This window comes from Bos taurus, chromosome 9, assembly GCF_002263795.3.
Source record: "Bos taurus isolate L1 Dominette 01449 registration number 42190680 breed Hereford chromosome 9, ARS-UCD2.0, whole genome shotgun sequence".
Lineage (NCBI taxonomy): Eukaryota > Metazoa > Chordata > Mammalia > Artiodactyla > Bovidae > Bos > Bos taurus.
The window spans coordinates 9,066,371-9,094,224 of record NC_037336.1 but is presented as its reverse complement, the minus strand read 5'-3'; the positions used below and the strand labels follow the sequence as shown (position 1 = coordinate 9,094,224).

At 38.8% G+C, this 27,854-nt stretch overlaps 1 protein-coding gene across 1 annotated transcript in view; it reads right to left on the bottom strand.

Moving 5' to 3' along the window:
* The window catches only part of COL19A1 (collagen type XIX alpha 1 chain), a 431,873-nt gene that overhangs the window by 203,777 nt on the left and 200,242 nt on the right, over window positions 1-27,854 (bottom strand). Inside the window, exon 13 of the mRNA XM_015472743.3 lies at window positions 26,965-27,000. Coding sequence (XP_015328229.2) covers window positions 26,965-27,000 — 36 coding nt within the window. The remainder of the gene's footprint in view (window positions 1-26,964; window positions 27,001-27,854) is intronic.

Below are 27,854 nucleotides of genomic sequence, written 5' to 3'. Positions count from 1 at the left end.
ATCCCACCATCTCATCCACTGTCTTCCCTTTCTCATCCTGCCTTCAATCTTTCCCATCATCAGGGTCTTTTCCAATGAGTCAGTTTTTCGCATCAGGTGGCCAAAGTATTAGAGTTTCAGCATCAACATCAGTCCTTCCAATGAATATTCAGGACTGATTTTCTTTAGGATGGACTGGTTAGATCTCCTTGCAGTCCAACTATCAACAGTCATTCTCCAACACCGCACTTCAAAAGCATTAATTCTTCACCACTCAGCTGTCTTTATGGTGCAACTCTCACATCCATACATGACTACTGGAAAAACCATAGCTTTGACTAGATGGACCTTTGTTGGCAAAGTAATGTCTCTGTTTTTTAATATGCTGTTAGCTTTTCTTCCAAGGAGCAAGTGTCTTTTAATTTCATGACTGAAGTCACCATCTGCAGTGATTTTGGAGCCGAAGAAAATAAAGTGTGTCACTGTTTCCGTTGTTTCCCCATCTATTTGCCATGAAGTGATGAGACAGGATGCTATAATCTTCGCTTTTTGAATACTGAGTTTTAAACCTGCTTTTTCCACTCTCCTCTTTCACTTTCATCAAGAGGCTCTTCAGTTCCTCTTCACACACTGACATAAGGGTGGTGTCATTGACATATCTGAGCTTATTGATATTTCTCTCGGCGATCTTTATTCAGCTTGTGCTTCATCCAGCCCAGCGTTTCACATGATGTACTCTGTATAAAAGTTAAATAAGTAGGGTGATGATAAATAGCCTTGATGTACTCCTTTTCCCAAATTGGAACCAGTTTGCTGTTCCATGTCCAGTTCTAACTGCTGCTTCCTGACTTGCATACAGATTTCTCAGGAGGCAAGTCAGGTGGTCTGGTATTCCCATCTCTTTCAGAATTTTTCACAATTTGTTGTGATCCACACAGTCAAAGGCTTTGGCATAGTCAATAAAGCAGAAGTAGAAATTTTTCTGGAACTCTCTTGCTTTTTTGATGATCCAACAGATGTTGGCGATTTGATCTCTGATTTCTCTGCCATTTCTAAATCCAGCTTGAACATCTGGACATTCTCGGTTTATGTACTGATGAAGCCTGGCTTGTAGAATTTTGAGCATTACTTTGCTAGCATGTGAGATGAGTGCAATTGTGCGGTATTTTGAGCATTCTTTGGGACTGGAATGAAAACGGACCTTTTCCAGTCCTGTGGCCACTTCTGAGTTTTCCACATTTGCTGGCATACTGAGTGCAGCACTTTCATAGCATCATCTTTTAGGATTTGAAAGAGCTCAACTGGAATTCCATCATCTCTACCAGCTTTGTTCGAAGTGATGCTTCCTAAAGTCCACTTAACTTCGCATTCCAAGATGTCTGTCTGTAGGTGAGTGATCACACCGTCGTTGTTATCTGGGTCATTAAGATCTTTTTTTGTATAATTCCTTGGTGTATTTTTGCCACCTTTTCTTGATATCTTCTGCTCCTTCTAGGGCCATACAATTTCTGTCCTTTATTGTGCCCATTTTTGCATGAAATGTTCCCTTGGTATCTCTATTTTCTTGAATAAATCTCTAGTCTTTCCCATTCTATTGTTTTCCTCTATTTCTTTGTATTGATCACGGAGGAAGACTTTCTTATCTCTCCTTCCTATTCTTTGGAACTGTGCATTCTGATGGGTATATCTTCCATTTTCTCCTTTGCCTTTAGCTTCTCTTCTTTTCTCAGTAAGGCCTCCTCAAACACCCATTTTGCCTTTTTGCATTTCTTTTTCTTGGAATGGTCTTGATCACTGCCTCCTTTTACAGTGTCACAAACTTCTGTTCACAGTTCTTCAGGCACTCTATCAGGTCTAAACCCTTGAATCTATTTGTCACTTGCACTAAAGCAATTTGATTTAGGTAATAGCTGAATGGTCTAGTGGTTTTCCCTACTTTTTTAAATTTAAGTCTGAATTTTGCAACAGGGAGTTCATGATCTGAGCCACAGTCAGCTCCCGGTCTTGTTTTTGCTGACTATAGAGAGCTTCTCCATCTTTGACTGCAAAGAATATAATCAATCTGATTTTGGTGTTGACCATCTGGTGGTCTCCATGTGTAGAGTCATCCTTTGTGCTGCTGGAAGAGGGTGTTTGCTATGACCAGTGTGTTCTCTTGGCAAAACTGTTAGCTTTTGCCCTGTTTCATTCTGTATTTCAAGGTCAAACTTGCTCGTTACTCCAGGTATCTCTTGACTGGCTAGTTTTGTATTCCAGTCCCTTATGATGAAAAGGACATCTTTTTTTGGTTAGTTCTAGAAGGTCTTGTAGGTCCTCATAGAACCACTCAATGTCAGCTTCTTTGGCATTAGTGATTGGGGCATAGACTTGGATTACTGTGATACTGAATGGTTTGCCTTGGAAAGGAAGAGAGATCATTCTGTCATTTTTGAGACTGCGCCCAAGTACTGCATTTCAGATTCTTTTGTTGACTATGATGGCTACTCCATTTCTTCTAAGGGATTCTTGCCCACAGTAGTAGATATAATGGTCATCTGAATTAAATTCACCCATTCCAGCCCACTTTAGTCCACTGATCCCTAAAATGTTAATGTTCACTCTTGCCATCTTCTGTTTGATCACTTCCAATTTACCTTGACTCGTGGACCTAACATTCCAGGTTCCTATGCAATATTGCTCTCTACACCATCAGACTTTACTTCCATCACCAGTCACTTCCACAACTGGGGGGTGTTTTTGCTTTGGCTCTGTCTCTTCATTCTCTCTGGAATAATTTCTCCACTTTTCTCTGGTGGCATATTGGGCACCTACCAATCTCAGGAGTTCATCTTTCAGGGTCATATCTTTTTGTTTTTTCATACTGTTCATGGGGTTCTCAAGGCAAGAATACTGAAGTGGTTTGCCATTACCTTGTACTTACTGATGGCAGAATAAAAGAAATGGCCTTTATAGATTACACAAGCCTAGTTAACTCTGTAGAACACTTGAAGAATGCCAAGGTGGCTGCTTAAATATTGAACAGATAATTCTTAATTCACAAAATCAGTGAGAACTCTCTGTGAATTAAGAATGAACTATATGGTGCATTTTGGTGTTTTATGCACTAATGGGTAAAGTAGTTGCCTTATCTGTTTATTGATTTTTTGTGAATGTTAAATGAGAAAACGCATGCTAATGGTTTTTTATATTGACCAAAAAGACTAATCCTTGGATAAATATTAGAATCCTGAGACTTCATTAAATACATTTGAGAGCTTAACTCAATTTCTGTGGAAATTATATTGAAGTTCAATGGACAAATTAGTCTATATGTAAGTATTGTTTTAAACACAATCTTTTATAAATGGGGTCAAACCTTACCCTACATACTCACATTTATTTTATAGAGTGAATGAATTAATGCCATGTCTGTGTACCTCCACTTCAGTGCACATAAAATCCATAAGATTAGTTTCAGTGTGTCACATACACCCTCCAGGATGCTGTTCCTGTGTCACTTTTCAATCTGCTGGGTTGGTAAAATGATGTATCTTCCAAATAACCAGAATGTTATTTATGTAAATGTTATCTATGATAGCCAGGAACAAACCTTTTCAAGCTACCAATAAAACACTAGAAAGTTGGCATGAAAGTAAATTATAATTGATGTTTTCTTAATATTTCAATGAAATGGAGCATTCAGAAAGTTCTTTTCAAGCTTCTGAAAAACAATAACTAGTGGATCAAGTGAACAAATCAGGATAATTTGAGTCAGTGTACTAACAGAAGCTGTGACAAGCAACCAAACAACAGTGAGTAAAAACCAATGTGAACAGGGAAGAAAAAGACTCTCCTATCAGCACAGAACCAAAAGGCAGATGATCTAGTGCAAAAGTCCTCAACCTCTGGGATCTAATACCCGAAGACCTGAGGTGGAGCGGATGTAATAATAATAAAGTACACAATATATGTAATGGGTTTGAATCATTCTGAAACCATCCTCTTCACCCTGGTCCATGGGAAAAATAATGTCTTCCAGGGAATGTCCCTGGTGCCAAAAAACTTGGGGACTGCTGCTCTAATCCAACGGTTCATCATCATTTCAACAAACCCTTTGATGATGTTCACACACTCACAATCCAAAACAGGAGCAAGATAGGAACTGACACTATTGAGTACCTGCTATCATGTCAGGAATCCTCCTAACCACCTTACATGATTTTATTTAATTCTAATAACTTTAAGAAATATAATTTTCCCTTTTAATAGATGAGAAAACAAACTTCCTGAAGATAATACCGAAAATAAGTGAGGGACCTAAGGTCTAAACTCAAGTGTGTCTGACCCCCAAGCCCTATTCTACCTTGATAATATTCTACTTCCACTTCCAAAGAATTATTTGGAACATATGATTTATTTCAATATGCATAGTCTTAAACCATGGATTGCATTTCAGGTCAATCTTGTATTTAAGATCCTCAACATTATTGATATGCTGCTGCTGCTGCTAAGTCGCTTCAGTCGTGTCCAACTCTGTGCGACCCCATAGACTGCAGCCTACCAGGCTTCTCCGTCCCTGGGATTCTCCAGGCAAGAACACTGGAGTGGGTTGCCATTTCCTTCTCCAATGCATGAAAGTGAAAAGTGAAAGTGAAGTCGCTCAGTGGTGTCTGACTCTTAGCGACCCCATGGACTGCAGCCTACCAGGCTCCTCCATCCATGGGATTTTCCAGGCAACAGTACTGGAGTGGGGTGCCATTGCCTTCTCCCATTATTGATATATTAAGATATTAAAATTTCCAGAATATATTATACTGGGAAACTAACAGTGGTTGTGAAACAGGATGACATTCTATTTTAAAAAATGGAACTAAAAGCCAATAGCATAGACTCAAGGGAAGTTAAGAACAGCAAAGCTGACATTTGAGTATTAGAACTGGTTAGAAGCTGAATGAGGCAGCAGTGCAGTTAGCAGTAGTGTGGTAAACAAAAAAGCAACTGTTTGCTAGGATTTGTTTTAGAGACAATTCTCCACAAACCTTTTGCATTTCTGCCTGTGTTGTGAGTAAGCACTAACTGCTCTATGTTCTGAACTATCTTTTTACCCTGCAGGTGGCAGCCTAACCAGAAGGCGACCTAGAGAATTCGGATTTAATTCTAGCTCAGTCACCTGGATGCTCTCGTTGGCTGAATGTGGTCCTAGATCAAAAAGACAATGGCCATTTGGTTTATAACATGGCTCACTCAGCACCCTTATAGCAGCCCACCTGGCTAAAGTGAGAGACAGGATGGGTTTCTGTAAGTTGTCTTAAAAATTTGTATGTCCTTACTGATGTTCCTGGTTTAATGTTTCAAGTCAAGGGGAAAGGTCAATTCAGAAACTTGATAAAATCATCTGGTTTTCTAAAACAGAGTTGGATGTTTCAGGTGGTTTGCTCAGCAGGTTGGGTGTGGGATTCTGGGAAATGGTGAGGTCAATATTAATGGTTCGCCTCAGGTTGCTTGGCATCCCGTTAACAGTGGCCCTTGTTAAATGCTAGATGAGAAAAGTTGAAAGTTTGGTTCCAGCCTCTTTTGGTGAGGCTAATTCGAGAGGTTGAATGAGTGGTACACTCGTGGGTAAATTTCCCTTTTAAAGTTCAGACAGCAGAGATAGGAGAGGGGGGTGTTGTTGGGAGATAGTGGGTCTTTCCATGGCTCTTGTATATATCCTGTGTATCTCGTGAGGGAAGTACAAATTGCCTTTTAGTTCTAAACTATCTCTTTAAGGATGTTTAGCATCTACTCCTGAGGCTTGGCTGCAGGGGAAACCCACAGAAACGTGACGCTTGTGCTGCCTGAGTCTATGAACAATAACTTTGTTTCTGACCCAGGAGTCTCATGTCCTCTTCCAGGACCCATGAAAATATGGCAGGATAAATTGTAAAATTTCGTACCCTTCACAGTTCTTGAGACTGGTAAGTCAAATCCTTTCTCCACACTTGTGATATACCTCACTGTATTATTTATATTTAGTCTTTATACTTTTAACATAATGTGACAAAATAGAGTTCAAAGAAAAAACATTATCATAGGGATAGATGTTAGATCATGTGTAGCTAGACAAATTAGCATCCCTTAGGAAATGCAAAAGAGGAAATAACAGAATTTTAGAGTGGGGAAAATTTAAAACCCCTAATATTGTAGGTGACATGTCCAACGTAAAATAAACAAACAAACAAATAAATAAAAATAGTTCCACCTTTCAGGATAGATTAGGTTTCTAGTCTCCATATCCAGTGTTTCTTTATTTCTCAAAAGCTGCCTTTAATAACGGATTAGAAAATATAAAGCTTCTGTTTATGACTACAATATAGTAAACAAAAGGTAGGATTCTTCAACTGAGAAGATAATCCCAGTTTCCCACAAACAACATGATTCTCAAACTGATTTTTAACAAATCAGGGACAATAAGTGACATCAGGACTGCCATTGTTGAAAAATTTCAAAGTGGGAGAAAGAGAATCCCTGCCCCAAGTTAATTAGCTTCAGCTGGAGAGCATCTACTTTTCATTATGATGCTCAAGTTCAGTGATTTTAATTTCTCCTATTGACATTTTAGGACTTCTCTGGTAGCTCAGCTGGTAAAGAATCTGCCTGCAATGCAGGAGATCCCAGTTCAATAGGCTACACACTCCTGTATTCTTGGGCTTCTCTAGTGGCTCAGATGGTAAAGAATCTGCCTTCAATGTGTGAAACCTGGGTTCAAACCCTGGGTTGGGAAGATCCCCTGGAGGACGGCATGGCAACCCACTCCAGTATTCTTGCCTGGAGAATTCCCATGGACAAAGGAGCCTGGTGGGCTACAGTCCATGGGGTTGCAAAGTGTCAGATGCGACTAAGCACAGCACGTCATTGACATTTTAACTGTAGGATTTGGTGATATTTTGTTTTCATAACATTTCAGCTGTACAGCACTGGAGTGGCGAGCAGCTGAAAAGAGATACCCCACGTCCAAGGTTAGAAGTGGGGGCTGTGAGGAGATACCCCACATCCAAGATCAGGGGTGCCAGCTGTGCTTTGCTGGGCCAGCCATGAGGAGATACCCACAGCCAAGGTCAGAGAAACCCCAGTAAGACAGTAGGCACTGAGAGAGGGCATCAGAGGGCAGACAGACAGAAACCACAGCCTCGCCTAAAAGAAAGAAACTATGAGCCATGCCCTGTGGGACCACCCAAGACACATGGATCATGGTGGAGAGTTGTGGCAAAATGTGGTCCACTGGAGAGGGAATGGCAAACCACTTCAGTTTTCTTGCCTTGAGAACCCCATGAACAGTGTGAAAAGGTAAAAAGATAGGACACTGAAAGAGGAACTTCCCAGATCAGTAGGTGCCCAATATGCTACTGGAGATCAGTGGAGAAATAACTCCAGAAATAGTGAAGAGATGGAGCCAAAGCAAAAACAACACCCAGCTGTGGATGGGACTGGTGATGGAGGCAAGGTCTGATGCTGTACAGAACAATATTGCAAAGGAACCTGGAATGTTGAGCTTCCCTGGTGGCTCAGAGGTTAAAGCATCTGCCTGGAATGTGGGAGACCTGGATTTGATCCCTGGGTTGGGAAGATCCCCTGGAGAAGAAAATGGCAACCCACTCCAGTACTCTTGCCTGGAGAATCCCATAGAGGGAGGAGCCTGGTAGGCTACAGTCCATGGGGTCTCAAAGAGTTGGACATGACTGAATGACTTCACTGGAATGTTAGGTCCATGAATCAAGGCAAATTGCAAGTGGTCAAATAGGAGATGGCAAGAGTGAACATCTACATTCTAGGAATCAGTGAACTAAAATGGACTGGAATGGGTGAATTTAACTCAGATGACCATTATATCTATTACTGTAGGCAAGAATCCCTTAGAAGAAATGGAGTAGCCATTATAGTCAACAAAAGAGGCCGAAATGCAGTACTTGGGTGCAATCTCAAAAATGACAGAATGATCTCTGTTCGTTTCCAAGGTAAACCATTCAATATCATAGTAATCCAAGTCTATATCCCAACCAGTAATGCTGAAGAAGCTGAACGGTTCTATGAAGACCTACAAGACCTTTTGGAACTAACACCCAAAAAAGATGTCCTTTTCATTATAGGGGATCGGAATGCAAAAGTAGGAAGCCAAGATACACCTGCAGTAACAGGTAAATTTGGCCTTGGAATACAAAATGAAGCAGGGCAAAGGCTAGTAGAGTTTTGCCAAGAGAATGCACTGGTCAGAGCAAACACACTCTTCCAACAACACAAGAGAAGACTCTACACATGGACATCAACAGATGGTCAATGCTGAAATCAGATTGATTATATTCTTTGCAGCCAAAGATGGAGAAACTCTCTACAGTTAGCAAAACCAAGACCAGGAGCTAACTGTGGCTCAGATCATGAACTCCTTATTGCCAAATTCAGACTTAAATTGAAGAAAGTAGGGAAAACTACTAGACCATTCAGGTAGAAAATTAAATCAAATCCCTTATTATTATACAGTGGAAGTGGGAAATAGATTTAAGGGACTAGATCTGATAGAGTGTCAGATGAACAATGGACGGGGGTTCCTGACATTATACAGGAGACAGGGAGCAAGACCATCCCCAAGAAAAAGAAATGCCAAAAAGCAAAATGGCTGTCTGAGGAGGCCCTACAAATAGCTATGAAATGAAGAGAAGCAAAAAAACAAAGGAGAAAAGGAAATATATATCCATTTGAATACAGAGTTCCAAAGAATAGCAAGGAGAGATAAAGAAAGCTTTCCTCAGTGACCAGTGCAAAGAAATAGAGGAAAACAACAGAATGGGAAAGACTAGAGATCTCATCAAGAAAATGAGAGATACCAAGGGAACATTTCTTGTAAAGATGGGTTCAATAAAGGACAGAAATGGTATGGACCTAACAGAAGCAGAAGATATTAAGAAGAGGTGGCAAGAACATGGAAGCACTGTACAAAAAAGGTCTTCGTGACCCAGATAATCACGATGAGGTGATCACTCACCTAGAGCCAGACATCCTGGAGTGTGAAGTCAAGTGGGCCTTAGGAAGCATCACTACGAACAAAGTTATTAGAGGTGATGGAATTCCAGTTAAGCTATTTCAAATCCTGAAAGATGATGCTGTGAACATGATGCACTCAATATGCCAGAAAATTTAGATAATTCAGCAGTGGCCACAGGACCGGAAAAGGTCAGTTTTCATTCCAGTTCCTAAGAAAGGCAATGCCAAAGAATGCTCAAACCACTGCACAATTGCACTCACCTCACACGCTAGCAAAATAATGCTCAAAATTCTCCAATCCAGGCTTCAACAGTACATGAACCATGAAATTCCAGATGTTCAAGCTGGATTTAGAAAAAGCAGAGGAACCAGAGATCAAATTGCCAACATCCATTGGATCATCAAAAAAGCAAGCGTTCCAGAAGAACTTCTATTTCTGCTTTATTGACTATGCCAAAGCCTTTGACTGTGTGGATCACAATAAACTGTGGAAAATTCTGAAAGAGATGGGAATACCAGACCATCTGACCTGCCTCTTGAGAAACCTGTATGCACATCAGGAAGCAACAGTTAGAACTGGACATGGAACAACAGACTAGTTCCAAATCAGGAAAAGGAGTACATCAAGGCTGTATATTGTCACCCTGCTTAGTTAACTTATATGCAGAGTACATCATGAGAAACGCTGGGCTGGAAGAAGCACAAGCTGGAATCAAGATTGCCAGGAGAAATATCAATAACCTCAGATATGCAGATGACACCACCCTTACGGCAGAAAGTGAAGAAGAACTAAAAAGCCTCTTGATGAAGGTGAAAGAGGAGAGTGAAAAAGTTGGCTTAAAGCTCAACATTCAGAAAACGAAGATCATGGCATCTGGTCCCATCACTTCATGGGAAATAGATGGGGAAACAGTGGAAACAGTGTCAGACTTTATTTTTGGGGGCTCCAAAATCACTGCAGATGGTGACTGCAGCCATGAAATTAAAAGACGCTTACTCCTTGGAAGAAAAGTTATGACCAACCTAGATAGCATATTCAAAAGCAGAGACATTACTTTGCCAACAAACGTCTGTCTAGTCAAGGCTATCGTTTTTCCAGTGGTCATGTATGGATGTGAGAGTTGGATTGTGAAGAAACCTGAGTGCCGAAGAATTGATGCTTTTGAACTGTGGGGTTGAATAAGACTTTTGAGAGTTCCTTGGATTGTAAGGAGATCCAACCAGTCCATCCTAAAGGAGATCATTCCTGAGTGTTCGTTAGAAGGACTGATGTTGAAGCTAAAACTCCAATACTTTGGCTACCTAATGTGAAGAGCTGACTCATTTGAAAGACCCTGATTTTGGGGAAGATTGAAGGTGAGACGAGAAGGGGGCAATGGAGGATGAGATGGTTGGATGGCATCACGGACTCAATGGACATGGGTTTGGGTGGACTCCGGGAGTTGGTGATGGACAGGGAGGCCTGGCATGCTGCAGTCCATGGGGTCACAATGGGTCGGACACAATTGAGTGTCTAAACTGAACTGAACTGTTTTCATAGTATGTTCATCAGTGAAAAATATTTGTTTCCTTTTCCTATGAATAAGAAATATTTATTGGATCTATACACTGCACCAAGTATTTTTGGTCTCTGGGGCTATAGTTGCATATAAAATAGACAAGGTTCTGCCCTCATGGAGATTATACTAGAGGTAAAAATTAAAATAGTTCAATTCACTTTATTAGTTTTCTCAGATAAAAGAATGCTAACCACAAGGATGATTATACAAAAGTTCTCTTTAAACGTTTCCTGGTGGTTCCTTCATAAAGGCCTCATTCTTATTGATATTTTTGCCTCCGAATAGCAATGTAATGATGGTAAGAACACTTGCTAAAAGTTGAACAATACTTACGCTCACTAGGAGCCAGTCATTATTCAAAAGATTTTACATGTACTAATTAATTTAATCATCACTACAACACTATGCATTAAGAAATATAATCCCATTTTTATATGATCAAATGTGGGCATAGAAAAGTCAGGCAACATGGCCAGGTTCAAAGCCACTACCTATCAGTCTGGATCAAGGGTCTGTGTAACTCCTAAGCTATAACACCTGAATTTTTGGTTTGCTAAAACCAACGGAATGGGTAACTGGAATGAATATAATTAGAATCCTTTTAGAGAATGACCATTTTAAGGTTCTACTTTATAGATCAATATAAAGTTTCTACTGAAAATTTTTCTAATGCTTAAACAGAATGGAATTTAACTATTTCTGTTCAGGTTTGTGACTTAAGTACATGTTTTCTGCACATAATTTTTCAAAAGATATCTCCATTTTATAATTTTCTAATGATATTTGTGATACATTTTAATGCATTTTTCTAGGTTGCTGAGTATCTCAACCTGAAATAAAATTGCTTTTTTTCATAAAAGTCTTAAGTTGCCAATGAATAGCACTTTTAGGAAAGAAAGTTTTACTACTGAATCTTAAGAGGCATAATTTAGAATGTTGATGGAAACAATTTGAAATGTTGCTTGAAGTAGAAGCAAATTATAAACAAAGGGCAGAGGAGCTATTCTCAAATCATTCACCTAATGAAAAATATATAAATCACCTCCTTATCAAATGAGCTGATGATAAGTTTTTGTAAAACATAAATCTTCTCTGAGGCTAAGCATAAATCTTTCTAGGGCCTTAAGCAGCAACTCCCCTATATTTCTGTATAGTGTCAATAAAAATAGTTATATAATATGGAAACATCCTCTATTTTAATTAACTAATTCATTTACATAAGTCTTTTGCCCACAAATTTTAAAAAGGATTAATTTTTAAAATATATTTCAACTGCTTTCTTTCTACTGACATACCAGTACCCTAAAAATCTCAATAATCTCAATATCAGCTAGTTAATAAGAATTAAATACGAGTTATATAACTTTATTAGACTAATAGTATTAATTCAAATTCAGGCAATTCATAGAAAGACTGTATAAAGGATTTTGATATGTAAAGAATTCAAAGTAATCTGAAATTTAATTGCCTGTCAATTACTATGCTATAGGACATATTTCTTAGGTATACATAAATATGTAAAATGCTATAGAGCATATATTTATTCTCATAAAAGCAGAAAGAGAAAATACGCTTTATGGACATTTAACAAGAACTTTTACTTCATTTACCTAAAAAGAGATAGCTATAATTCTTTAGGAATGTTAATAAGAAAGCATCATTTAGTTGTTGAGGCTGTGATTTAAATGTATTCAAAGTAAATACTTTTAAATTAGAGCATAAAAATTCTAGTAAAAATTTCTTTTGAAAAAATAGTTGTACTGATATTTGTACACTATTTGTATTCTAATTGCAAATGACCAGTTTATAAAATGATCAGCTTTAACTAACTGGTAGCTTTTTCTTAAACTATACAGGTCCTGTGAAGGCAGTGACAGTGAATGTTTATCTCTGTGTCCCCAAGATTTAGCATAGTAACTGATACATAGTTAGCATTCGATAAGCCTTCGAATAAGTAGAAGTAGGTAAAAGGGAGGGAGGAGAGGAAAAGGGACCATATCACCTCCTAAACTGATTTGTATCTCGTACACACTACTTTGGGGGTCCCTGGTGGCTCAGTGGTTAAAAATCTGCCTGCAATGCAGGAGACACAGGAGATGCAAGCTTGATCTCTGGGTCGGGAAGATCCCATGGAGGAGGAAATGGCAACCCACTCCAGGGACAGAGGAGTCTGGTGGACTACAGTCTATGGGGTTGCAAAGAATCAGACATGACTGAGCACACACGCAAAATAACGCAGCACACTAGTGTAGAAAAAAGCGTTATTTCAAGGCTCTCATTAGGTGAACACGATATGATCTCTAGTGCACTAGGGCCATCTGTTAATTTGTGTCATTTGATTTACAAAAGACCAGCTGAGATCCTCTCTCAGTCACTTTTGGTATTTAAGGTGGTTATAGGGTGAAGTCTGTGTCCCCTCTGTGACCAAAACTCACACAAGCTGGATTTATCTGACTCCAGGACTGCATTTAAAGTGCCATTTAGTGTGCATGCCTGAGACATTTCTGCTGTTGATTAACGTAACCTCTGGCTTCTGTGTCAACATTTGTTGCCATCTGGGTGAGAATTTAGTAACTCCCCAAAGGGACAAGGCCGGAGCCACACAGGCACTTTCCTGGGAACTGAAATTTGTGGATATAGTATATGAGAGGGCATTGTCCCACCTTCCTTCGCCTGTCACTCCTGACACAGGTGTAAAGGCCAGAGGAAGAAAGCAGGAGGGTGAGCGGTGTCAGCTGACTGCCTCATTGCAGAACAGTCGCTGCCCTGCTTCTAAAGCTCCTGTTGGGGATTTTAGCCAGGCTTTAAGGAAAAAGAGTAGTATATTATCTGGCTGAGGAGAATCTCATAGTAAAGATAAAAAAAAAAAAAGAAAAGAAACCTGAGATGATTTACCACAAAAAAAATAAATAAATAAAACATACACAACAGTTTTAAAAAGTCATATATATGAAGATACACTACATTTACACAAAGTTAAGACTTTAACAACAAATGACAAAGAATAAAGAAAATTTACTTATCATATCTGAATATTTAAATGTAAAGCATTTCTATTTAATATTTAAACATAAAAAGCTAGTGTAAAATACCATAATTCAACTAATGTAAATAAACCATAAAATATCTACCTTTAATAAAAGATTATTAGGTCAAAATCTTCATGATTCCAGAAAAAATTATTAAGAATCTTTTAAAATATAAATTCAAATTATGATCTCAGAATAAACTGTACTTTGATCAAACAAATTTGGATGTTATTATCAATGTTTTCCTTATTGAATTTTAGTTTTAGCTTACAGAAATAAATATCTTCTTTGTAAGTTATAAATATCAACAGAAGAGACATTGCAAATTTATCAGTAACTCATGTTTTTCCTGGATTTATTGGGATATAATTGATACATAAGACTATGTAAGTTTAATGTGAACAACTTGATGATTCGAGATACGTATATGTATAGTGAAATGATTACCACAATAAGGTTAGTTAACACCTCCATCACCTCACGTAGATACCTTTCTTTTATATGTGTGGTGATAATGTTTAGACCCAGTCTTTTAGTGACTTTTGGGTATATAACACAGCACTATTAACTAGAGCCACCATGTTGTAAAGTGGATTTCCAGAACTTATTCATCATGAAATTAGAAGTTTGTGCATTTTGACCATTTCCCTATTTCCCCCACTCTCCATTCCTCCCAACCACTCTTCTACTATCTGTTTCTATGAATTCAGCTTTTTCACCTTCTGCATACCAGTAGGAATGTATAGCATTTGTGTTTTTGACCTATTTCATTTAGTACAACAGCCCAATGGCTCATCCATACTGTCACAAGTGGCAGGATTTCCTTCTTTTTAGGGCTAAAAATTGGTGTGTGTGTGTGTGTGTGTGTGTAGGTATGTGTGTGTATCTCCCTGTTCTTTGTCCACTAGTCACTGTTAGGTTGTTTGCATGTCCTGGCTATTATCAAGAACACTGCAATAAGTATGGATATGTAGATATTCCCCTGAAGTACAGTTGACCCTTTAACAACACATGGGTTAGGAGTACAGTAAAAAACCTGCGTACAACTTTACAGCCAATCCTCAGTATCCATGGTTCCACATCCTTGGATTTCACCAACCATGGATCATGTAGTAAATCTGCATATAACTGGGGCTGTGCAACTCAAATCTGTGTTGTTCAAGGGTCAACTGTACTGACTGCTTTTCTTTTGCATGTATCCTCAGAAATCAGACTGCTAAATCATATGATAAGTCTTATTTTTAATTTTTTAAAAGAACCTCCATACTGTTTTTCATGCTGTCTGCACTGATGTGCATTCCCACCAGCAGTGCACGAGGGTTTCCTTTTCTCCATGTCCTTGCCAACACTTGTTATCTCTAGCCTTTGTGATAACAGTGCTTCTGACAAGTGTGAGGGGATACTTCATTGCGGTTTAGATCTGCATTTCCCTGATGACTGGTGATGCTAAAACGTCTTTCACGTACTTGTTGGTCAGTTGAATGTCTTCTTTGCAAAAAATATCTATTCAGGTCCTTTGCTCATTTTAAAATGTGACTATCTGGGATTTTGCTATTTGAGTTTCTTATGTATTTTGTATATTAAGCCTTTGTCAGATATACGGTTTGAAATATTTCTGCCAGTCCATAGTTGGCTTTTTATTTTGTTGATTGTTTCTTTTGCAGTACAGAAACTTTTCAGTTTGATGTAGTCCCACATTTTTACTTTTGCTTTTGCTACTGGCACTTATGGAATCATAGCCAAAATTTATTGCTAAGACCAATGTCAAGTAGATTTTCCTTATGTTTTCTTTTAGGAGTCTCATAGTTTCAGCTCTTATATGTAAGTCTTTAAATCATTTCAAGCTAATTTTTGTGAGTGGTGTAAGATAGGGACCAATTCAATCTTCGGCATGTGATTATCCAGTTTTTCCCCAAACCATCTGTTGAAGAGACTGTGTTTTCTCCAGTGAGTATTGTTGGCTCCCTTATCGAGTATGAGTTGACTGTATATGCATGGATTTGTTTCTGGGCTCCCAGTTAAGTTCCAGTGGTGTATGTGCCTCTTTTTACAACAGTTAACATACTGTTCTGATTAATACAACTTTGTAATACAGTTAGAAGTCAAGAAGTGTGATGCCTCCAGCCTTGTTTTTCTTTATAAGGATTGCTTTGGCTCTTCAGGGTATTTCATGATTTCATAAGAGTTCTAGGAGTTTTTTTCTATTTCTGTGAAAAATGCCATTAAAATTTGGAAAGGGATTGCACTGGATCTATAGATAGCTTTGGGGAGTATGAATATTTTAACAATATTATTTCTTCCAACTCATGAAGAAAGCATATATATTTATTTATTTGTGTTTTCTTCACTGTCTTTTACCAAAGTTCTGTAGTTTTCAACACACAGATCTTACTATTTCCTTGTTTATATTAATTCCTAGAATGTTATTGATGCTATTGTTAACAAGATTGCTTTATTTCTTTTTCAGTATTTTGTTAGTGTGCAAAAATGAAACTGTTATATCCTTCAGCTTTCCTGAATGTGTTTATTAGTTCTAAGAGTTTGTTGTTAGAGGCTTTGAAATTTTCTATATCAGATCAGATCAGATCAGTCGCTCAGTCGTGTCCGACTCTTTGCGACCCCATGAATCGCAGCACACCAGGCCTCCCTCTCCATCACCAACTCCTGGAGTTCACTCAGACTCATGTCCATCAAGTCAGTGATGCCATCCAGCCATCTCATCCTCTGTTGTCCCCTTCTCCTCTTGCCCCCAATCCCTCCCAGCATCAGAGTCTTTTCCAATGAGTCAACTCTTCACATGAGGTGGCCAAAGTACTGGAGTTTCAGCTTTAGCATCATTCCTTCCAAAGAAATCCCAGGGCTGATCTCCTTTAGAATGGACTGGTTGGATCTCCTTGCAGTCCAAGGGACTCTCAAGAGTCTTCTCCAACACCACAGTTCAAAAGCATCAATTCTTCGGCGCTCAGCCTTCTTCACAGTCCAACTCTCACATCCATACATGACCACAGGAAAAACCATAGCCTTGACTAGACGAAACTTTGTTGGCAAAGTAATGTCTCTGCTTTTGAATATGCTATGTAGGTTGGTCATAACTTTCCTTCCAAGGAGTAAGCGTCTTTTAATTTCATGGCTGCAGTCACCATCTGCAGTGATTTTGGAGACCAGAAAAATAAAGTCTGACACTGTTTCCACTGTTTCCCCATCTATTTGGCATGAAGTGATGGGACTGGATGCCATTAAGCCAACTTTTTCACTCTCCTCTTTCACCTTCATCAAGAGGCTTTTTAGTTTCTCTTCACTTTCTGCCATAAGGGTGGTGTCATCTGCATATCTGAGGTTATTGATATTTCTCCCGGCAATCTTGATTCCAGCTTGTGTTTCTTCCAGTCTAGCATTTCTCTTGATATACTCTGCATATAAGTTAAATAAACAGGGTGACAATATACAGCCTTGACGTACTCCTTTTCCTATTTGGAACCAGTCTGTTGTTCCATGTCCAGTTCTAACTGTTTTTTTATATTTTCTGTATAAAAGATCATAAAATCTGCAAATAAAGAAAGTTTTACATTTTTCCTTTCTAATTTAGACGTATTTTATTTATTCTTCTTCCTTAATTTCTCATGCTAAGACTTCCAGTACTATGTTGAATAGAAATGGGAAGAGCAGGCACATTGCTCTTATTCCTATTGCTGTTGTTCAGTCACTCAGTCAAGTCTGACTCTTTCCGAACGCATGGACTGCAGAACCCCAGACTTACCTGTCGTTCACCAACTACTGGAGTTTGGTCAAACTCATATCATTCAAGTCAGTGATGCCATTCAACCATCTCATCCTCTGTCCTCCACTTCTCCTTCTGCCTTCAATCTTTCCTAGCATCAGGGTCTTTTCTAATGAGTTGGGTCTTTACATCAGGTGGCCAAAGTATTGCAGCTTCAGCTTCAGCATTAATCCGTCTAATGAATATTCAGGATTGATTTCTTCTAGGATTGACTGAATTGATCTGCTTGCAGTCCAAGGGAATCGCAAGAGTCTTTCCCAACACCATAGCTTAAAAGCATCAATTCTTTGGCACTCAGCCATCTTTATGGTCCAACTCTCACATCCATACATGACTACTGGGAAAACCAAAGCTTTGATTAGATGGACCTTTGTCAATAAAGAAATTTCTCTGCTTTTTAATATGCTATCTAGGTTGGTCATAGCTTTTCTTCCAAGGAGTAAGCATCTTTTAATTTCATGACTGAAGTCACCATCAGCAGGAAAATAAAGTCTGTCTACTGTTCCACAGTTTCCCCATCTATTTGCCATGAAGCGATGGGACTGGAGGCCATGATCTTAGTTTTTTTAATCTGGAGTTTTAAGCCAGCTTTTTCACTCTCCTCATTAGCTTTGATCAAGAGGCTTTTTAGTTCCTCTTCACTTTCTGCCATAAGGGTGGAGTCATCTGCATATCTGAGTTTATTGATATTTCTCCTGAAAATCTTGATTCCAGCTTGTGCTTAATCCAACCCAGCATATCTCATGATGTACTCTGCATAGAAGTTAAATAAGCAGGGTGACAATATACAGCCTTGATGAACTCCTTGCCCAATTTGGAACTTTGTTCCATATCCAGTTCTAACTATTGCTTCTTGACCTGCATACAAGTTTCTCAGAGGCAGGTAGGATGCTCTGATATTCCCATCTCTTGAAGAATTTTCCACAGCTTGTTGTGATCCACACAGTCAAAGGCTGTAGTCTAGTCAATGAAGCAGAAGTAGATGTTCTTCCGGAATTCTCTTGGTTTTTCTATGATCCAACAGATGTTGGCAATTTGATCTCTACGTCCTCTGCCTTTTCTAAATCCAGCTTGAACATCTGGAATTTCTCGGTTCATGTATTGTTGAAGCCTGGCTTGGAGGATTTTCAGCATTACTTTGCCAGCAGCTGAAATGAGTGCAATTGTGTGGTAGTGTGAACATTATTTGGCATTGCATTTCTTTAGGAATGGAAAGAAAATTAACCTTTTCCAGTCCTGTGGCCACTGCTGAGTTTACCAAATTTGTTAGCATATTGAGTGCAGCACTTTCACAGCATCATATTTTAGGATTTGAAATAGTTCAGCTGGAATTCCATCACATCCACTAGCTTGTTTGTAGTGATGCTTCCTAAGACCCACTTGACTTTGCACTCCAACATATCTGGCTCTAGGTTAGTGATCACACCATCATAATAATCTAGGTCATTACGATCTTTTTTACATAGTTCTGTGTATTATTGCCACCTCTTCTTAAAGTCTTCTGCTTCTGTTAGTTTCATACCATTTCTATCCTTTATTGTGCCCATCTTTGCATGAAATGTTCCCTTGGTATCTCTAATTTTCTTGAAGAGATCTCTAGTCTTTCCCATTTTATTGTTTTCCTCTATTTCTCTGCACTGATCACTGAGGAAGGCTTTCTTATCTGTCCTTGCTACTCTTTGGTGGGCTGCCGTCTATGGGGTCGCAGAGTCGGACAGGACTGAAGCGACTTAGTAGCAGAAGCAGCAGCAGCATATAGAGTATCATGTCATCTGCATAATGACTATTTAACCTCTTCCCTTCCAATTTGCATACGCTTTATTCTTTTTCTCGTCTGATTGCTGTGACCGAGTCATCCAAAACAATGGTGAACGTAAGTAGTGAGAGGGGGCTCTCTTGCTTGTTTTAGAATGTAACAGGAAGAGCTTCCTCTTTTCACTGGTAAGTACAGTGTTGGCTGTGGGTTTGTCATAAACGGCTCTCATTATGTTGAGATATGTTCCCTTTATACCCACTATGGTGAGAGGATTTTATTAAAAGTCAATGCTGAATTTTATCAGATGATTTTCTGTGTCTATTGAGATGATCATGTGGTTTTCGTCTCTTCCTTTTCTAATGTGATGTATCACATTGGTTGATTTGAGCATGCTGAAACACTCTTACGACTCTGGTATTCGTCCAACTTGATCATGGTGTATAATTCTTTTCAAGTGTTGTTGGATTCAATTTGTTAATATTTTGTTGAGGATTTTTGCATCTATCTTCATCAAAGGTATTCCCCTATAATTTTCTTTTTTTGTAGTGTCTTTCTCTGATTTTGGTATCAGAGTGATGGTGGCTTCATAGAATGACTACAAGAGTGTTCCCTCGTCTTTAATTTCTTGCAATAGTTTAAGAAGGATGTGTATAAATTATTATTTGTATATTTGGTGGAATTCCCCAGAGACCCATCTGGTCCTGGACTTTTGTTTGTAGAAGTTCTTTTTTTTTTTCCATTACAAATTCTATTTCATTTCTAGTGGTCAATCTTTTTCAAAGATTTGTTTCTTCTTAACACAGTTTTGGAGAAGGCAATGGCACCCCACTCCAGTACTCTTGCCTGGAAAATCCCATGGACGGAGAAGCCTGGTAGGCTGTAGTCCATGGGGTTGAGAACAGTCAGACACGAATGAGCGACTTCACTTTCACTTTTCACTTTCATGCATTGGAGAAGGAAATGGCAACCCACTCCAGTGTTCTTGCCTGGAGAATCCCAGGGATGAGGAAGCCTGGTGGGCTGCCGGCTACGGGGTCACACAGAGTCGGACACGACTGAAGTGACTTAGCAGCAGCAGCAACACAGTTTTGGAAGGTTGTATGTTTCTAGATACTTGTTTATTTCTTATAGGTTGTCCAATTTGTTGGCATATAACTGTTCACAGCATAATGTTATTTTTGTTTGTTTTTCTGTGGTATTTGTAGTTATTTTTCCTCTTTCATTTCTCTTTTTGATTATTTGGGTCCCATCTCTCTTCTTGATGGTGAACGTGGCTAGAGATTTGTTGATTTTGTTAAAAACAAACACCCAGCTCTTAGTTTTATTGATGTTTTCTATTATTTTTATCTCAATTTTATTTATTTATTCTTCTGATATTTATTATTTCCTTGCTACTATTGACTCTTTTTGTTCTTCTGTTTATAATTCTTTCAGGTGACAGTTTAGGTTGTTTATTTGAGGTTTTCTTGTTTCTTGAAGACAGCCTGTATCACTACGAATTTCCCCTTTAGTACAGGCTTTGCTACATCCGCTAGATTTTGTAAGACTATGGTTTCACTGTCGTTTGTCTTGACTGATTTCCTGTTTCATTTTATCGTTGATCCATTGGTTTTTTCATTGTGTGTTTTTTAATCTCCATACTGTTTTTTTTTTTTTTTCTTCTTCTTTTCTTTCTGTGGTTCATTTCTAGTTTCCTACCACTGTGGTCAGAAAAGATGTTTGAAATAACTTCTACCCTTTTAAATTTGTTGAAACTTGCTTTATGTCTTAGTATGTGGTCTGTTCTAGAGAATGTCCCACCTACACTTGGAAAGAATGTGTATTCTGGGTTTTTTGGATGTCGTTTCCTGTAGATATCAATTAAGTCCAGCTGTTCTATGTGTCATTTAGGAGCTCTGTTGCCTAGCTGATTTTCTGTCTAGAAGACAGGTCTCTGAGGTCAGTGCAGTGTTTAAGTATCCCACTATCATTGCATTCCTGTTACCTTTTCCTTTTATGTCTGTTATTATTTGCTTTACATTACATTATTTGCTTTATATTACATTATTTACATTTAGGTGCTCCTACATTGGCATATATGTTCAGTTCAGTCACTCAGTTGTGTCTGACTCTTTGTGACCCCATGGACTGCAGCACGCCAGGCCTCTCTGTCCATCACCAACTCCCAGGCTTACTCAAACTCAAGTCCATTGAGTTGGTGGTGCCATCCAACCATCTCATCCTCTTTTGTTCCCTTCTCCTCCTGCCTTCAGTCTTTCCCAGCATCAGTGCCTTTTCCAAAGACTCAGTTCTTTGCATCAGGTGGCCAAAGTATTGGAGTTTCAGCTTCAGCATTTGTCCTTCCAATGAATATTCAAGGCTGATCTCCTTTAGGATGGACTGGTTGGATCTCCTTGCAGTCCAAGGGACTCTCAAGAGTCTTCTCCAAAACTACAGTTCAAAAGCACCAATTCTTTGGTGCTCAGCTTTCTTTATAGTCCAACTCTCACATCCATACATGACTACTGGAAAAACCATAGCTTTGACTAGACAGACCTTTGTTGGCAAATATGTTAATGAGTCTAATATCTTCTTGTATGGATCCCTTTATCAGTATCTAATGTCATTCTTTGTCCTTGTTATTCACTTTGATTTCAAGTCTATTTTGTCTGATATGAGTATTGCTATCTTTGGCTTTTTGTTGCTTTCATTTTCATGAGATATCTTTTCCCACCCCCTCATTTATCAGTATAGCATCTTTAACCCTAAAGTGAGTCTCCTGTAGCAACATATTGTAGATACTCGTTTTTTTTTTAATATAACCTTTGAGTCAATGTCTTTTGACTGGAGCATTTAGTCCATTCACATTTAAAGCGATTACTTATAAGCTGTATTTATTGTCATTTTAAACCTTATTTTCTAGTTGATTTTGCAGCTCTCTTTGTTTCTTTCCTTTTGTGGTTTGATGGTTTTCTCTTGAATTAACTTGAGTTTCTTTCCTTTTGGAGTTTTGTGAACCTGTTGAATGTTTTTGATTTGTGGTCAGTCTGGCTTTCAAGTACGTTAACCCAGAATTATATCTGCTTGCATTAGACTGAGAGTTGTATAAGTTCAGGCATATTCTAAAAAAAAAAAAAAAAAATCTACAGTCTTTACTTCCTTCTTCTGCATTTTGTGATTTTTATATCCTATTTTACAACATGATGTTTTTCTTTTTGCTGTTAACTGTAGTCTTAGTTGCTTTAATAAAATATTTATTGTTTTAAATCTATGTACTAGTTTCTTCAAAAGATGTTTAATCCTTTTTTTTTTTTTAATTGGCCTATCCTATTGTGGTTTTAGCCTTTCTTACGTATTCTTGCTTCTTTTCTATTTAGAGAAGATCTTTCATTATTTTTTAGGATAGACTTAATGCTGTATTCTTGTAGTTTTTGCTTGTCTGAGAAATTCTTTCTTTCTCATTCTATTCTAAGTGATAATCTTAATGGGGGGAGTATCCTAGGTTGCAAGTTTTCCCCTTTCAGAACTCTGAATATATATTGCAAAAAGTATATTCTGGTTTGCAAATTTTCTGTAGAGAAATCAACCTGCGGGGGTTCCCTTGTAACTGACTCTTTGCTTTTCTTTTCCTTACTTTTGAATCCTCTTTAACTTTTGTCATTTTAATTATGGTATATTTTGGTGTGGGTCTACCGGGTTCATCTTGTTCAAGACTCTCTCTACTTCCTATACCTGGATATCTGTTTCTTTCTTTAGGTTTGGAAAGTGTTCAGCCATAATGTCTTCAAATACATTTTTGATCTTCTTCTTTTTTTCCCTTCTGGGATCCCTATTGTGTGTAGGTTGGCATGCTTGAAATGATTCCACAGAATCTCATATGCTGCTTTCATTTTTTGCTTCCTTTTGTCTTTTTTTTTTTCACATGAAAATACATTTATCACATATAGATTTTTTTTTTAAACTTTACAAAATTGTATTAGTTTTGCCAAATATCAAAATGAATCCACCACAGGTATACATGTGTTCCCCATCCTGAACCCTCCTCCCTCCTCCCTCCCCATACCATCCCTCTGGGTCGTCCCAGTGCACTAGCCCCCTTTCTATCTGTTGTTCTGATGGTGTTATTTCTATTATTCTATCTTCCAGATCACTTATTTGTTCTTCTGCATTATTTAGTCTGCTTTCAGTTCTGTTTTTCTCTCAGCAATTGAGTTGTCTAATTTTGATTGTTTCCTCTTTATAGTTTCCAGTTCCTCATTACAGTGACCTGCATTTTTATTGAAAATCTTTCTTGATTCCTTTAACATTTTTATTACTTTTTTCAACTCAGGATCTAGTATACTGAAGAGGTCTGTTTCATTGATTATTTTTAGGGGATTTTGCTTGTTCTGTTTGTTGAGAGTAGTTCCTTTGCTTCTTCATTTTACTTACACTTCTGTGACTCTACAAATTTAGGAGAAATAGTTACTACTGTGGTCTTGAGGGCTGTTTTTATGTGGGAGCATCCCTATATAGAGTATGTGAGTCTAATATCTTTGTCTTGAGAGCTGTCTCTGTTAGGGATGCCTGTCACATCTTCACCCAGAGTGTGCTGGCCATTATCCCCTTGATAGAGGTTATGACTGCTTTTGTGTTGAGATCCTGCTCTGGATGTTGGGCAGCGCCTCCTCTTCTCTCTGTGACTGTCACAGCCTTGTTGGGGATTGGGTCTACTTCCCAGTTGGTGTAGCAGAAGCCCTGAAGTTTGTGTGTGAGAAGGCTCTGCTGCTCTTGAGTTTGTGCTCTGTAGCAAGGAGATGAGTGCTGAAGCAAGAGAAGCTCATGTGGTCACAGCAATGTATGCACCACCTCACAGGCATCCAAGGTTCTGCTTAGAAGCAGCCCATGCTGCATTCCTTTCTCTGTTGTGTTTGTCCCTGACCTAGTGTAAGGCTGGCCCTGTGGGTCAGGGCATTGTGGCTGCAGAAATTGAAGTGGTTGAGCTGCCACCTGAGACCTGAGCTGCCTCTGTGGTAGGGCTTTCCCAGGGCCTGTCCCCCTAGATTCTAGCTTCAGGCTTTGTATGAGCTGGGTGGAACTGGAGCACTTCTGCTGAGAAAGGAACCATTGCAAGCTTCTCCCTAGGGCCCGTCCACTGGAGACATGTGATTCTGTGGATTATGTCTCTCACCTGATGTGCATGCCAACAAAGTCTGCTGCTGCAGGACCCCCTGATCCCACATGTCACTGCTTTGACAGCACTGATTATGGGCTCAGATATCAGCCTCTTCCCCATGGTGTGTGTACTCACAAAGCCTGCCAGTGGAGCTGTGCCCTGCCACGAGCAGACTAACAGTGGGCTTTCTAATGGTAAATCCACACCCTGCCGTGTGTGTGCCAACAACAGGCTCTGCTCCCAAGTTGTTGCAGTAGAAGCCCTGAAGGTTGCATTTGAGAAGGCCCTTAAGTTTGTGCTCCGTCCCAAGGAGGTGAGTGCCGAAGCAATAGAGACCCACGTGGTCGCTGTGAACCTATGCACCATTTATGCAGGCATCCACGGTTCTGCTCAGGAGCAGTTCAAGTCACATCCCTTTCTCTGTTGTGCTTGTCCCTGACCTAATGTAAGCCTGGCCTGGAGGTGAGGCCTGGACTACACTCCTGCCCTCTGGGCTGCTTCTGCACATCTAGACTGAGTCCATTCCCAGGGTCCATCCACAGAAGCCCAAGTTTCAGCAGCTGTCCACTCAATGTACTAGCAGCTCCACCTGAAGGACATATAAGGTTGGAAAGTGCATTGAGGTGGCAGCCATCAGAGCCAGTCTCTCTCTGTCCCGACAGCTAACCAGCCAGCACATGCAGACTCCTCATGGGCAGAGTCCACGCCCCTCCAGATCCTCTATCTGGCCAAATGGACCTCCCAGCCAATGAAGGGTTTTTCCCAGGGGGAGGGGTCATCTGTATGGACTTTTCTTCTTTCACAGCTCCTTCCCAGGGGCACTGGTCCTGTTCCAATGTCTTTTTGTTATCCTACCAGTTATGTGGGGATCTTTCTTGCAGCTTTGGCTGTGTAAGAGGTCTTCTGCTAGTTTTCAATGACAATTTGACCACATGTAGATGTCTTTTTGATGTGTTTTGGAAGATGGTAAGCTCCACATCCTTCTAATTCACTCTCTTAACCTCCCACTTTGGAGTCTCTCTCATATCTTTAGATAAGTATGAAAATCAGCTTGTACTCCTTTAGTGTCTGGCCACTGAATAGTGCAGAGAGACATCTAAAGGGTGTTACTTGGCAGAAAGATGTCAGTTGTCACTTGACATTGACATAGTCCAATATAATATTCTGGCTGAGGGGCCAATTTTGCTTATCAGGCGAAATGATACAGACAGATTGCATTTTAGTCTTCAAACACAAGTTGCAAATGACTGTGTAATCAGATAACTACATGGAATGATTGAGCACATAACTTAGTTGAAGAAAAATAAACGTGATTTAAATAAAATGCTGCTGCTGCTGCTGCTGCTAAGTCGCTTCAGTCATGTCCGACTCTGTGCGACCCCATAGATGGAAGCCCACCAGGCTCCCCTGTCCCTGAGATTCTCCAGGCAAGAACACTGGAGTGGGATGCCATTTCCTTCTCCCATGCATGAAAGTAAAAAGTGAAAGGGAAGTAAATCACTGCCAAATAATTTAAGAAATAAACTCCACAAATTATAAAAAATTGAATAGTATGCAGTTAAAACTTCCTTTCAAATAGTTTTTATTCCTATCTTGAAAATCAAAGCTTCAAGCACAGAATTCCACACTAAATTGAATTTGGCTATTCCTAAGAAAGTCATTTGTTTGTTTCCTTAGATTTTCCATTTATGAAGAAATATTTGCATTCTAAGTGAGCACTGCAAAGATTATTTGTATAAGACAGTATTAATATAGTGTTCAGAATGATATTTTCAAGTACAAAGATAAATATAAATGTTATCAAAGCCACATAGCCTTTGCAAGTCCTGTGCTGCCCAAATGGGAGGATCCTCATCCAGATGCTAGAAGATTTCTTTAAACTTGGTCTCCTATGATCAGCATAGGTCTCAGGAAACTGATGATTTAAATTCTTAATTTATGTCATTAACTAATATCAACATAAAATTTGAGAGGCCTCAGGCTACACATGATCTTAGTTAAACATCTTTCTTCTTTTCCATTAAGCTTAGTGTCATTCTCAGACCAAATCTTTAACTTAAATGAGAAACTTTAATGGCCTATGAGGAAAATCTATAACAGCAAATCGTATCCAAATATGAAAGCATTACGTATTTATGACTAAATGTTTAATAAATGATGAACCATTTAATTGAGAGCAATGCCATTATGTGGACATTATAAACTTTTCTCATAAATCTGTCGCTGAAATATCTCTATTTTATCATTTTCAAATCTTAGAAGCAACTCACATAGGAAAAAGCAATGGGCTTGAATGGGTTTTGGAGAATGTAACAATCAGTTTAAACAGGTAGCTATTTTTACACATTGGGTGATTATAGTTTATTCTTTTATAGTTTTTAGAATAAGAAGAACTGTCTCTGCTTCCATTAACTTTAAATGTCATGTTAAGAATGTATAATCAAACCCTGAAGGGGAAAAATTATGAACCATATGGAGGGTGGATAAATTGCTTAGGTTAAGTACTGCTTCCAGACTTTTCCAGTGACTACCTGCATGACCTCAGGTTAAGCCCTTCACTGCTGTGGGTAGAAGCTCCATCTTTAAAATCTGGAGGTTTGCTTAGATCTACTTTAAAGTCACTTTCAGTTCTCAAAATATCCAATGGCTTAAATTCTGGTATAGTCATGATGTACTGTGAGCAGTAAACAGGGTAACATATTTCAGTTATGAATTTTGACTTCAAAAATACTTACAGTTAGGGTTGGTGGTCCCGGCGGTCCCATATCTCCCTAAAGGATGAAAGAAAAGCTGCAATTACCAATAGTCCCTTCTTGCCCACATATTTACAAATTTTAAGAATGGATCAAAGCAATATCTAGATAAATCTGGATGGAAAGAAAACTAGAATTTTATCTTGATGAAAGTGTCTTCACAATGAAAAATTTATTACATGCTTTTAGCTATCATGATATAAAAATCACCTTGTGCATCCCCATGCTTTCTGCAGCAGCAGAACTTGTTTTGAAAAGCTAAAATAATCTAATTTCTATTGTTCTGTCTACTAATCCAAAATTAGAAAGAGTATCTCTTCAAATATGGTTACTTGCCAATGGAGCAGCTGGGAAATGTCACAATGACAGATTATATTTCTGACAAAGTTAGCACAGTAATAATAAGTGGGTCAGCAAAAATAATAAGTGGGTCTCCCCATTTCACACCTCCAGCAGCCCCATTGCCTCTTTTAAAGCTTTGCGGAACAGGCCTTGCACTTGCAAACACTTGTAAGAGGCTTTGCCTATAGTCATGAAATTTTAAATACTAACGTTGCTTTGCTGACCATTACATGAATACAAATTACCAGGTAGATATATTGAAAAACTATTCAAAATCTAAAGAATATGGTTAATCTAAATGTTTATTATTTTTCAATTTATAAATATGTCACCTATATGCTTTATTGTGTCACCGTATGTGTTTATTTCATGGGAACTCTTGGTCATTAAGATCAAGCATCACAGAGAAAGGCAAGACAGGGGTAGGGAATTAAGAGGTGCAAACCACTATGCACAAAGTAAATAAGCTACAGGGATATATTGTACAACACAGGGAAGATAGCCAATATCTTATAATAGATTTAAATGGA